The sequence below is a fragment of the Choristoneura fumiferana genome, chromosome 26 (assembly GCF_025370935.1).
Source record: "Choristoneura fumiferana chromosome 26, NRCan_CFum_1, whole genome shotgun sequence".
NCBI lineage: Eukaryota > Metazoa > Arthropoda > Insecta > Lepidoptera > Tortricidae > Choristoneura > Choristoneura fumiferana.
Genome location: NC_133497.1, coordinates 10,021,836 through 10,033,846, shown reverse-complemented (window position 1 = coordinate 10,033,846; position 12,011 = coordinate 10,021,836). Strand labels below are relative to the sequence as shown.

The window sequence follows — 12,011 nt, the reverse complement described above, 5'->3', positions numbered from 1 at the left end:
GCTGTCCTTCCAAGTCCGTTGTAAAGGTTTTGACTGTATAATAAATTCAGGGATCAAATCACACATAAAGACTGAGAAATGAAAAGTTCAAAAGATCAACTAGTGTTTATGAACATCGGAGGTTAGTTACAACACTGTGCCTGTGTGTGTTCAAAATACACTACTTATCTAGAGTAGACATGAATCAATCGAAGATTTTAACCTTAATTCATAGTAATAACAGGGTATATTTTATGTAGACATATTAACAGATAAATCCAGTGCGTCATAATTATTCCAAGTTAACCACATCTGATGTAAATGTCCTAAATATGATGCAATGCAACATATTACAAATGAACTTTATTGTTAGTGCATGTTTCAAGTTAATATTGTAGTGAATAAAGACTATTAGCCCTATAATGTGAATAAAATTTCTATCTATAATCTGTTCCAACAGCAGGCGAATACTTACTATGGACAACCTTTTGCATGTATCTCTCAATGTCATTCTAAAACATTATACAAGTTTACTGTCTTGAGTGTCCACCAACAGGCCATTCTTTGAAAGTTTGTACTAAGAGCAAATAATAAGTAAGTGCATCAGACAAAATATATACTACTTCAATGTTCTTTCGCCTGCCGTTGGATTGTGCAACAGACGAATTAATAGAATATAGGCTAGTTCCGGGGTGCAATGAAAGATTCCCGTTTGTTATTTTGTAGTAGGTATTTTACTCTCATTTTTTATTCCAGTTTCTTAGTTTTATTACTTCACAGTGGGATATTTCATTAATTTGTTTAATGAACTTACCCAGAATTTCGTAATAGTCTTTCAACTGCAAAATACTTTGGACTGCTTTCAGCTGCTCCGGTGAGTAGCTTGGTTCTGTCGTCTCCTGTCTTGGCGCTCTGTTCTCCAACTCCTCAGAACTGTTACTCCTTGGCGGTGGCTTCTGGGCATCTCCAGAGCCTCTCGCAGCCCTCACCTTTTCCAAAAACTTCTTCGTCCGCTCGCTGGGATGCAAATTTTCAGCTTTTAATAGATATTTTTTCAGTTTTTTCAGCATCTCCTGCTGCAAAAGCTTCCTTAGCTCTGCTGATGTACTCGTTTGCTTTGTTTACTTTTGATTCAGTATTCATTATAAAGTCGTTCTTAATAAAATACTTGGTATTTTAACAGCAATAACGAAAGTATTATATGAATTGAACTAATTTTATTTTAAAACACAAAGATTTTAATATTTTAACAAAAAACACGGCTAACAGCGGCGAAGGCACGTAGTGAAAGGGGGAGAGGATACATGTCAAAAATGTCAAAATGCCACGTTCAAATGTCACTTTTGGCGGGAATAATGGTTAGTGAATCCCCCAAAAAGGGACAAAGTGTTGCCAGTGGTAAAATTTTGAATTCACCGAAAGTCTAGTGAAATTAGGGGATAAATAATTTAAATTCAATTAATTTTCAATTTCTAATTACTAAAATACATAAATGTAGTTTGTTAGTGACAACAAGTAAATCTTGAACGAACTACCGTGAGACTCACTCATATTAATATAATGACCCATCATCATGATCATTGATGATGATGATGTAGTGCGCGTGTTGCAGCAGCCTTCGCGTTGCCTCCGAAGACGAAGGGCTACGGATTAGCCCGAAACATGTCGAGCTAAACTCGATTTAAGACGTGAGTTATCCGGGTCATTATATTTAAACAAGTAAATCTACGAATAACGTGAGCAAGAGAAGTTAATTAATGCTGTAATACTATCTTTTGTAGTGGGTAACATTTCTAACTTTTATTAAGTCTTTTTATTTGTAAACAAACAATAAAATTAATACAATAATTAACAGAAATAAATAAAAAAGAACGAAATTAAGTCTTGCAAGTCACGTAGTGAATCAAAACTTCACAATTTTTACATACCTACTATCCATGTTTCAGTTACTAAAGTAATGACAGTAACCCAGAATTTTCCTCAAACAGTTAGGCACTAAAATATCCAATTGACGTAAACAAGATCCCTTATTATTTGGGGAATTCTTAATAGATTGGCAGCCTAATAGCATTTTTTATTTATTTATTATGTGCCGTAGCCCGGGTGACACTTCTTTCCCGGCCCAGATAATACCGGAATGAAAATACCGTCCTTGTTTTCGTGTTATCGCCCATTGAAGCTGCTTTCAGTTGTTTGTATCGGCGTTTACACATAAAACAGGACCGGTATTTCCATGTCGGTGTTATCCGGGCCGGGAAACTTGGGAAAGAGTGTGAGCACAGAATATATAATGGTGTCAGTGTCAGTGTCACCCGCTAGCCCGCTACCCGCTAGGCCGATTTGATTTACTTACACGATTTACCTCAGATTACAAGAATAGTAGCTAGCTAGTAGCTATTGCAATTTCTCCAGAGTCTCTACTATTGCACTTGCAGAATAGAATCAATTACATACAATGCAAAAATTAGTCTGTGTCTGTAGAATCTATATAACATGAGTGTGTAGGTACCTATTATTGAAAAATGAAAATATATCTTATTTTCCATGACTTGAATTTTGTTGTCCTAAAACAATTTAATGTCGTCCGGGAGGGTTCTTCCCTCTACGTAGTTTGTGTGTGGTCGTAATTCAAATAGAGCACAGATTAGAGGTTTAGCCTGTGGTTTAGCTAGAACAGCCTCGCTAGTTTCGCGTCGTGATCATGGAGTCTTCCGACGCGGAACAGTCGGCGCGGTGGACATACAGCGCGACTGCGGAGTGCGAGCCTGTGACGGTGAAGGAGGAGCCCGAGGGGGCGAGTGCGGCGTGAGCGAGGCGGCCGTGGCAGAAGGCTTGTACGCCGGACACGAGGTCAAGGACGAAGTGGTGATTGGACCTGAAACAGTGCAGCAGCAGGACGTCGCTTTTTCAATGCAAAGTAAGCTTGTGGCTGCTCAGTTTAATGAAAACGAATCACCTGTCAAGGCGTGGATATTTGTAAAACAATGCTTTTTAATATTATTTCCTAAAACAAATAGTGACCTGTAGCCACATACACATTTGAGCTGTCTCGGATCAAGCAGCCCTTGTCGGCACGAATATGAACTCTATGTCTATGGTCAGCCTGGATTCGTAATTATGCCAATTCTTATGTCCGACAAAGTCTCATGGATCATAATAAAGAGATATAGTGATGTACAATTATGCTCAAGCATATTACTTTAACTTTAAGATATCTGTGTAACGCTACTAGCACCACAAATGCACCCGAGAGCCACATGGTGGTAGGATCCTCTCATTAGACGGGTACACCTGACAAGAGTTGCCATGAGCAAGGACACAGACCGGGGCCCGAGGGCCCCATGGTTCCTCCGCCTTCCCCAAAGAACCCCCTTACCTTGAGAAAATGCAATATTCTTTTCATCTATATCTCAATATTACTAAGAGTATTTCTACTCGTTACTCAGTTGTTACACTTTACAAACACTCACCAAGTTAGGGGATGCATAACCATCTGCTTCGCACAAACCAATACATACCAAGTTAGGGGATACATAACCATCTGCCTCGCACAAACCAACACTTGATTCTCATAATTATAAACCATTTATCCTTTCATTACAACCGTTCGTGGCTCACATTCAATCCTCACCCGTCCCATTCTATTTTTATACTACTACTCTGTCACACCTTAGTGTTACCAGTTATTAAAGTTGCGTTCAGAAATCGTTTAAGGAACTCACCAATAATTCTTAATCGCAATTATTCGCGACAGCCCTGGCAAACTGAGGCTGCTGTCATCGTTCATCCACCATTACAGGCAGTCACTCAACTTGGCACTTTCTGTTGTGCAGGGGTGGCCAACTTGATTAGACCCTAGATCTACTGTTTACTAATGAAACACTGTGCGATCTTCCAATTACATACTTCTTGAAATCTTAAATCAGGGTGCGAAAAAATCTGATTTTTATTATAAAAATTAAAATCCGATATTTTATATAAATCGGATATATCAGATATACATACACATATTTTTTATTTATTTTGAGTGCAGAAAGACAAAAAGGAAAATTAAATTCGAATCATTTTAATAATTCAAAAAGTCAACATTAAAATAAGAAACAAGTACTTTGTTCATAATCATGATTTTATTTAATCTAAAATCAAATAGAATCCCAGCAGAAACATGTGAAATAAGAGCCAAGTTCAATATTAAGAATATGAGTTGTGGATGATCCAGGTGGACCACCCCTGCTCTAGTGAATAGCATTATATCATATCAATTATCTTTTGGCAGATGCTCTGGAGAAAAGACCATGCCAGCCGAAGATAGAAGGCGGCGTCGGCGCCGACTGCACCCACACCTGCCCCGGGGATGGCCCTCGCTGCAACAGGAGCCCCGAGCAGCAGCACGGGCTCAGGAGCTGTTTTGTCAGACTGGAGCGACTACCAGTAGGAGACCTGCACAGAGGCAAGCCTTGCAGCAGCATGCAAGCTAACCCCAGTGCCAGTGCCCTGCGGCGCAGCAGAGAGCAGGGCCAGAGACCTTCCTGCAACTTGCCGACCTCACTTGCGCGCTACCAACCAGGTAAGCCTCACCATATACATTTCTGAGTGCTAATAAGCAGGTTAAGAAAAAAATTAATCAAGTAATTTGACCTTCTGAACGTCAGCCTTTTTTGTTCTATTGTATTTTTGACTTTGTTGATTTCACCCATCTATTAGTCTGCCAAATATTCTCTTACAGGTGCATTGAACTGGACTGAGGTGGACCCGTGCCAGCTGCAGCCAGCGGGCGGAGCCGGGGCCGCGCCCGAGTGCACCCACACCCGCCCCGGGGAGGGACCTCGCTGCAACATGAGCCACGACCAACAGTTCCAGCTTAGGAGCTGCTCTGTGAGGCTCGAGCGCATGCCCATGGAAGACTTGCCCAGATGCGACACTTGTCTCGTGATCTTTTATTGTAAATTAAGTTTAAAAAGTCACAATTGCATACATTCAGTAGAAGAATCTAATTTTTGTGAAGAGGCCTGTGATAAAACTGCTAAAATGTATTTTGAATGTGACAATTGTGGCGAACAATATCAGAAAAAGAAACATTTAGTAAAGCATTTAGCTGCACATAGTTTGAAAACGGGTTGTGACCTATTGTTACTACATTCAACCAATGACATGGTTTCCAGATCACAAAGTATAAATCGACCTGCTTTAGCTTCTCACACAGGTGAGAAACCAAGTCTCTACAGGTGTGATATATGTTCTAATATGTTTAATAGAAAACAAGACTTGTTAAATCATGTTACAAAAGTGCACATACACAGTGTCGCTAAGAAGCCAAAATTGTTCAAATGTGACACATGTGAAAAATGTTTTACTACACAAGCAAGCTTGACCGCCCATAACAGATCCCACACAGACGAAAAACCTTTTTCTTGTGACGTTTGTAACTCGCAGTTTAAGCAAAGAAGTACTTTGACTAGGCATAAACGAGTTCACACAGGCGAGAAACCTTTTACTTGTGACGTTTGTAACTCGCAGTTTAAGCAAAGAAGATGTTTGGTTGTGCATAGACGAATTCACACAGGAGAGAAACCTTATACTTGTGACTTTTGTAAGTTGCAGTTTAGGCAAAGAAGTACTTTGACTAGGCATAAACGAGTTCACACAGGCGAGAAACCTTTTACTTGTGACGTTTGTAACTCGCAGTTTAAGCAAAGAAGATGTTTGGTTGTGCATAGACGAATTCACACAGGAGAGAAGCCTTATACTTGTGACTTTTGTAAGTTGCAGTTTACGCAAAGAATTAGTTTGGTTGGGCATAGACGAATTCACACAGGCGAGAAACCTTTTACTTGCGATGTTTGTAAGTCGCGGTTTACGCATAGAAGTAATTTATTAGCGCATAGACGAACTCACACAGGCGAGAAACCTTTTACTTGTGACGTTTGTAACTCGCAGTTTAAACACAACTGTAATTTGACTAGGCATAAACGAATTCACACACGCTAGAAACCTTTTTCTTGTGACTTTTCTAAGTAGCAGTTTTTGGGTTACGCAAAGAGATTATTTGGCTGCGCATAGACCAGACGTTTTCAAAGGGCGTGCAGCTATTTTAATGAGAAAATAGTACGAAAACAACTGACGCGTGGCGTGTGCGATTCGTACCTGAAGGTGTTAACGAGACCCACACGAACTCACACAGACGAGAGACCTTTTTCTTTTCTTGAAAAGTGTGTTGACGTAAAGATATAGTTTGGCTGGGCATAGACAAATACACACATGGGAGAAACTTTTTCTTGTGATATTTGTAACTCAGTTTTTTAATCTGTCTGTCGTGAATAGATTGAGGCTCGGGGTCATTTTTTTTTATTCTACTGGATGGCAAACGAGCAAGTGGGTCTCCTGATGGTAAGAGATCACCACCGCCCGTAGACACCAGCATTTTCCGTTTCTTCTACTTAATGTATATAAAAAACTAATATTTTTTTATTCGTCACAGGGGACCGAAGAGCTGGCAGCTTCCTCGGACAAAGAATTAGCTAGTCAAAGAGGAACGCTGCCAGTGGGACCCTTGCGTACGGAGACTACTTTGAATAAGTTTAGTACCATTTTAAAAAATACATGAAATAGGCGTATTTTAAGTGCATAATGCCACTAGCTTCCTGTTATAATATCTATCCGCTGAAGAGCTGTGAATGAGGGCTTTCACAGAGGTGAAATATCGCTAGATGGCGTTAGTGTCGTGAGGTCTGTTTGACGTTTGCTTGCGATTGGCTCATTATTTAACGAATCACGAGCAAACGTCAAACAGACCACACGATACTAACGCCATCTAGCGATATTTTGTCTCTGTGAAAACCCTCATTCAACAGGTGGCACGGGTGGCACAGAAAAACGAAGTAAGACGTGGCTCTTAAGTCGTTTTTCAGCTAAGCAGGGTTATAAACCTGACAATAAATTCACATAAAAGCCCTACTTGGGAATATTTTCCAAAAACAAAGTTTATAAAAAACTGACATTTGTAGCAGTGGCATTTAGAAAACCACGCTAGGGGAGGTTTTTTTTCGAATGACGATATCTCAAAAACTGAGCCATTTTCACTAAACCTAAAATCTTATATTCCGAGAGGTAACTGGCTGCCCTATCAGCTGCTGACGGTATATCGTCGATTTCTGGGACACCCTGTATATCAGTAACCATCTAAAATGAACCCACATTATGTAAAAAAAAACGCATCGACATGTCTGTCCGTTTGAGAGCTCCCTACGACGCCACTGGCAAACATTAGTGTCAAACTTGTAAAACCCAAAACCAGTCGGTTTTTAATAAATAATTTCAACAATTTCAAAAACCCCTTCGAGTCGGTGAATAAAACGTCGTATAATTGAACAATTCATTTATTTATAAATTGTTATAGAACATTGATTAAATATGTTACTAATAATAACATTTGAAACTTACAACTGTTACTTAAAACAATTTCACTAATAAAATTAACTATAAATGTACCCTATTTAACTTCCTAAGGCCCAAGTCAAATTTTCGATTTATCAACATCAAAGTTTGTTTATCATTTTATGATAGAGTTTGATTTAAAATTACAATAAGTCCTTTATAAAGGACTCTGGGCGTTAGGAGGATAAAAAAGCAACGTGTGTGTGTGTGTGTGTGTGTGTGTATTAGTGATGTAACGAATATTCGCATATTTTTGCGTATTCGCATTCGCAAAATTTCTGCGAATGTTTTGCGAATATGAATATCAGAAAAAAAATACAATTATTAGATAAAAGTAGGTTAATAAAATCAAAATACATTCGTAACCTTGTAATCACATTATCAGTCTTCACTTAATCATTTGGTATTAAGTATTTATTTATTTACTTCGCGATGCGTTCGTATAAACTCGGTAATTCTCGGAACAAAATACAAACAGAACGCACTTCGTTCGAACGAGACTGCCATAGACAATTTGGCGCCAGAACGAATATTCCCATTCGCATTCGCGAATGTTCGAAAAATGATATTTGTTACATCACTAGTGTGTATGTGTGTGTGTGTGTGTGTTTGTGCGTGTACTAGAGTAGAGAGCGTTTAAAACAGTATTATTACTTTGAAGATATATTAATAGAATAAAGATATGTTATTACATTATATATAACAATATATTTCTGTGTCTATATATGACGTATTTTTGAATTTTGTTAATATGTACCTACACATGCTTCATTTGAATCCATCAACAGCAATAGGGCAATAGCAATCCATACTTGTTATAGGCTGTTAAGACGTGCCGCCTCAGTGACACGTTTGTGACTTTTTTACTTCTTACTCCTATGCTTGACACGTATTTGTGACCGCTTTATTTATTTATTCCTTTTAATGGCGGCCATAAGGCTTGGGCCAATGTCAGTTAAATTATAGATAAATATATTCTTCTTATGCATGTTGTACGGTGATTGTAGTTTTTGCAACTTGATAGCAAAATTCCAGAAACCACGCGGAGACAACTTGCGCATTAAAAAATGTCAGACACGAGAGCAATATAGAATTTTGTGATCACTGTTCACTGTTAAGGTTAATCGTCGCATAAAACACTATCAAAATTATAATTCAACTAGCCAAAGAAGCAGAAATACCAAAATTAGATATCGTCTACATCCGCCATGTTCGAATGCTACAAATCGAATCATGCCAGCCTTTAGGAGCTACGAATTATTTTGACACGACATGCGTGTCACTGGCATAGGAGTAAGAACTAAAAAGTCACAGACGTGTCACTGGCACCGGAATGTGTTACGTCTGTGACACGTATACGTGTCACTGGCATAGAAGTGACTGCTGTGGGATGTGCGTATTCACAGCGTAAGAGCTTACTGGATCGTTGCCGGGGCCGAAAGTGTTAAAACACGTCTCTCCTATAGATTTTATATGGCTAATTATGACGTGACGTCTTTGTCAACTTAATCGACTAGTTATGAAAGGAAATTGGATTCTCAAGGCTTTTAGCCTACAACGTTATATTTTAATGTAACGTTTTATTAGTCGCATCTTAGAATTATTGTTTTATAGTGGCATCAACCATAATAGTATGAATGTTCGATACAGCGCCATCTATAGTTCATCTGCTGAAATAGATAGCTTGCTAATTAATAAAAACCGGCCAAGAGCGTGTCGGACGCGCCCAAAATAGATTACAAAAAAACAAGTATCTTCACGGCACTTACGTCCTTTTGTTGGGAAGCGCAGTTTTTCGGCAATAACTCAAAACGGTAATCCGATCATGTTGAAACAAATTTTCGTTGAAAGTATTTATTAAGCGTTACCTTTCCATATTTTTTGGACAAACGGTTTACAAGATAGAGGGGGACACAACTTTTGCTACTTTGGGAGCGATTATTTCCGGAAATCTGCACTTAATCAAATTTTTTTTTGAGAAACCTTAATATCTTTTCATAAGAGCTGTCGAACTACGTGCCACACGCTGATGCGAGTTAAAAAAAATTTTTTTTTTTTTTCAATTTCTGTTACGTGTATGGAGTATAAATAAATAAATTTAAATTGTAATTTAACAACAAAACTAAATAGCGGCTTTTACAAAACATCTGTACGCCAAATTTAAATGATATACATCTTGTAGTTTTCGAGTAAAATGCCTGTGACATACTGGGACGGACAGACAGACGGACTTGACGAAACTATAAGGGTTCCGTTTTTGCCATTTTGGCTCCGGAACCCTAAAAAACTGCTGAGGACCTGGGTTCGATTCCCAGCGCTGGTCTGTTTTTTTTATTTTTCAGTGCATCTGTGTTTCATATTCTATTTTCGATTTCGATATTTTTGTGAATCCATTTTTCAGACCTCGATTCGGATCGATTCGAGAATCGATCTTTTCTGGAAAGAATCGCCATCCCTACAGTGGATGTCTATGGCTGGTACCGGAGTGGCAAGGTTGAAGTTCGTTTCAGAGCAGATCTGTCATAATCTGTTGCCGTCTCCACAGGATCTAGTCTTGTCTTTGTTCTTTTATTCCTCGCTTTTTGCCGGCTCTTCCATCGCCAGATCTTCCGGATATCTGCGGGAAAAAAAACGTTTCAGAACTCCATCACACCCTAAAAGTACACTGTGACGGTCATGGCACGCTACGGTGTAGTGGTAGAGATCTTTTTTCTGCAGGTAGGTCGCAAATGGCTCGTTCGTGTCACCTTTTTATACTACCAGCGCCATTGCCAAGAATGCCCCGCAAGATACTGGCAGTCATTTCACCCGTCAGTTATTTATCATCATCATCATCATCATCCCAGCCTATATACGTCCCACTGCTGGGCACAGGCCTCCTCTCAGAACAAGAGGGCTTGGGTGCGGATTGGGAACTTCACACGCACCATTGAATTGCTTCGCAGGTTTGTGCAGGTTTCCTCACGATGTTTTCCTTCACCGCATAGCTCCTGGTAAATTTCAAATGTAATTCCGCACATGAATTTGGAAAAACTCAGAGGTGCGAGCCGGGGTTTGAACCCACGACCCTCTGTTTGAGAGGCGATAGATCAAATTATAGTTAATCAATAATCAAATAATTGTCAGTAAATATTTTTTTTACTTCTCATGCTCGTAAAGTTTGTGTTTATGCTGGATCTAGATCTAGGCCTAATCTAGGCGACATAAAATGACTTTTTATGCTCTGGCATTGCATAAAGTAAAATCTTCATCTAAGACCAAGATACAGGTCAACAGCCACAAAAAACTGTCTATATAGTTTTTTAATAATTTTTATTTTATGTTAAAGCTATCAATAAAATAAATCAATAAAGCAAATAAAATAGAATTATACAGCAATGCATGAGAAAATAAAAGGTACCTATTAAGTGAACTTTCCACTGCTGCTATTTAATTTCCTCTCAATGGAAGTGAAAAGCAGTGTAAAATTCGAGCATTAAACCCATTTTCCCCTCGACGTGTCTGTCCACACTCGCCGTACCGGCTCGGGTATATGAACGCCTCGGGTAAAATGGCTCGTTTTATGCTCTCGTTGTACAATCTACTATTTTGTTAACGCCCTGGAAACGAACGATACATTGAAGAAATTCATGTTATGTGAGACAATAAGGCCGCGTTTCCACTAAAAATGTGTGAGGAATGTGTTTTTCATGGACCAATAGGAACACTTAATTTCCCTATCCTCGCACAGCACAGCTCTGGTGGAAACAACTGAGCGTTGCGAGGCGAGGTAAATGAAGCGTTTCTATTGGTTCATGGTGGAAAAGGAGCCTAATGGTGATTTTCCACCGGCGAGACGAGAATTTAATTGATTTGTCTGCATTCTCGCGCGCCCGTCGCGGGCGCCGCCATACAAATTTCAATTCTATCAAAAAAAAACTGACACATGGATGCACAAGCAAAACCAGAAAAGGAGACCAGCGCTGGGAATCGAATCCAGGTTCTCAGCATTCCGTGCTGCGTGCTACCCCTACACTACCGCTGGACAGGAGTCTAGACACAAAATTCTCCTATGCACACATATCTCAGGTTGGTTTTTTCTACTACATTACTTAAGCAGCAGCATTTCAATTCTCGTCTCGCCTCGCTTCGTGGAAAAACACCTTAAGGAGGCAGCGGGTGTTACTTACCTCCCGATAGAGCGCGTAGACGCCGGCGCTCAGAAGAGCCACCCCCGCCGCCCCCACCAGCCACGGCATCGACTTCTCCAGGGTGGGGAGACCTGGACAAGAAAAAATATTTTTCTCAAAAATATCCGTAAAAGTTGACATTATTCTTTACTATCAGAAGGCGAAGTGCATAAGTAGTTTATGGTTAGCAAACAATTAAAAAGTTAAAAACATTGCAGGATCGCTACACTCGACAACAATGTCGCATACAAATTCCATTATTGTCGAGTCGCAAATTATTTAAAATGTTATATATTATAAGTTATAACTTATAACGGCCAATGGGAATAAGTTGGCATAAGTTGTACCCGAGTACAGCCAACTCAATATGTCGGTACCAGTTATTTTGTTGGAACCCCGGACTTTTTTACTGTCTGAAACAGCTTATAA

At 39.4% G+C, this 12,011-nt stretch overlaps 3 protein-coding genes across 4 annotated transcripts in view; 2 read left to right on the top strand and 1 right to left on the bottom strand.

Moving 5' to 3' along the window:
* Positions 1 to 12,011, bottom strand: part of LOC141442754 (cytoplasmic dynein 2 intermediate chain 2-like) — a 167,481-nt gene that overhangs the window by 128,049 nt on the left and 27,421 nt on the right. The window lies entirely within an intron of this gene.
* The window catches only part of LOC141442787 (dnaJ homolog subfamily B member 14-like), a gene marked incomplete in the record, with an annotated part of 62,822 nt that overhangs the window by 48,371 nt on the left and 2,440 nt on the right, over positions 1 to 12,011 (top strand).
* On the top strand, positions 2,394 to 9,489 carry LOC141442750 (uncharacterized). 2 transcript variants are annotated; one of them, XM_074107843.1, is made up of 3 exons: positions 2,394 to 2,896; positions 4,256 to 4,429; positions 4,706 to 9,489. In XM_074107843.1, exons 1-3 carry the CDS (start codon positions 2,890 to 2,892, stop codon positions 5,965 to 5,967), a joined length of 1,443 nt encoding a protein of 480 aa, XP_073963944.1. In that variant the 5' UTR covers positions 2,394 to 2,889; the 3' UTR covers positions 5,968 to 9,489. The 2 variants fall into 2 exon arrangements, with proteins under 2 accessions (XP_073963944.1, XP_073963943.1); XM_074107842.1 differs by having other exon boundaries at positions 4,256 to 4,546.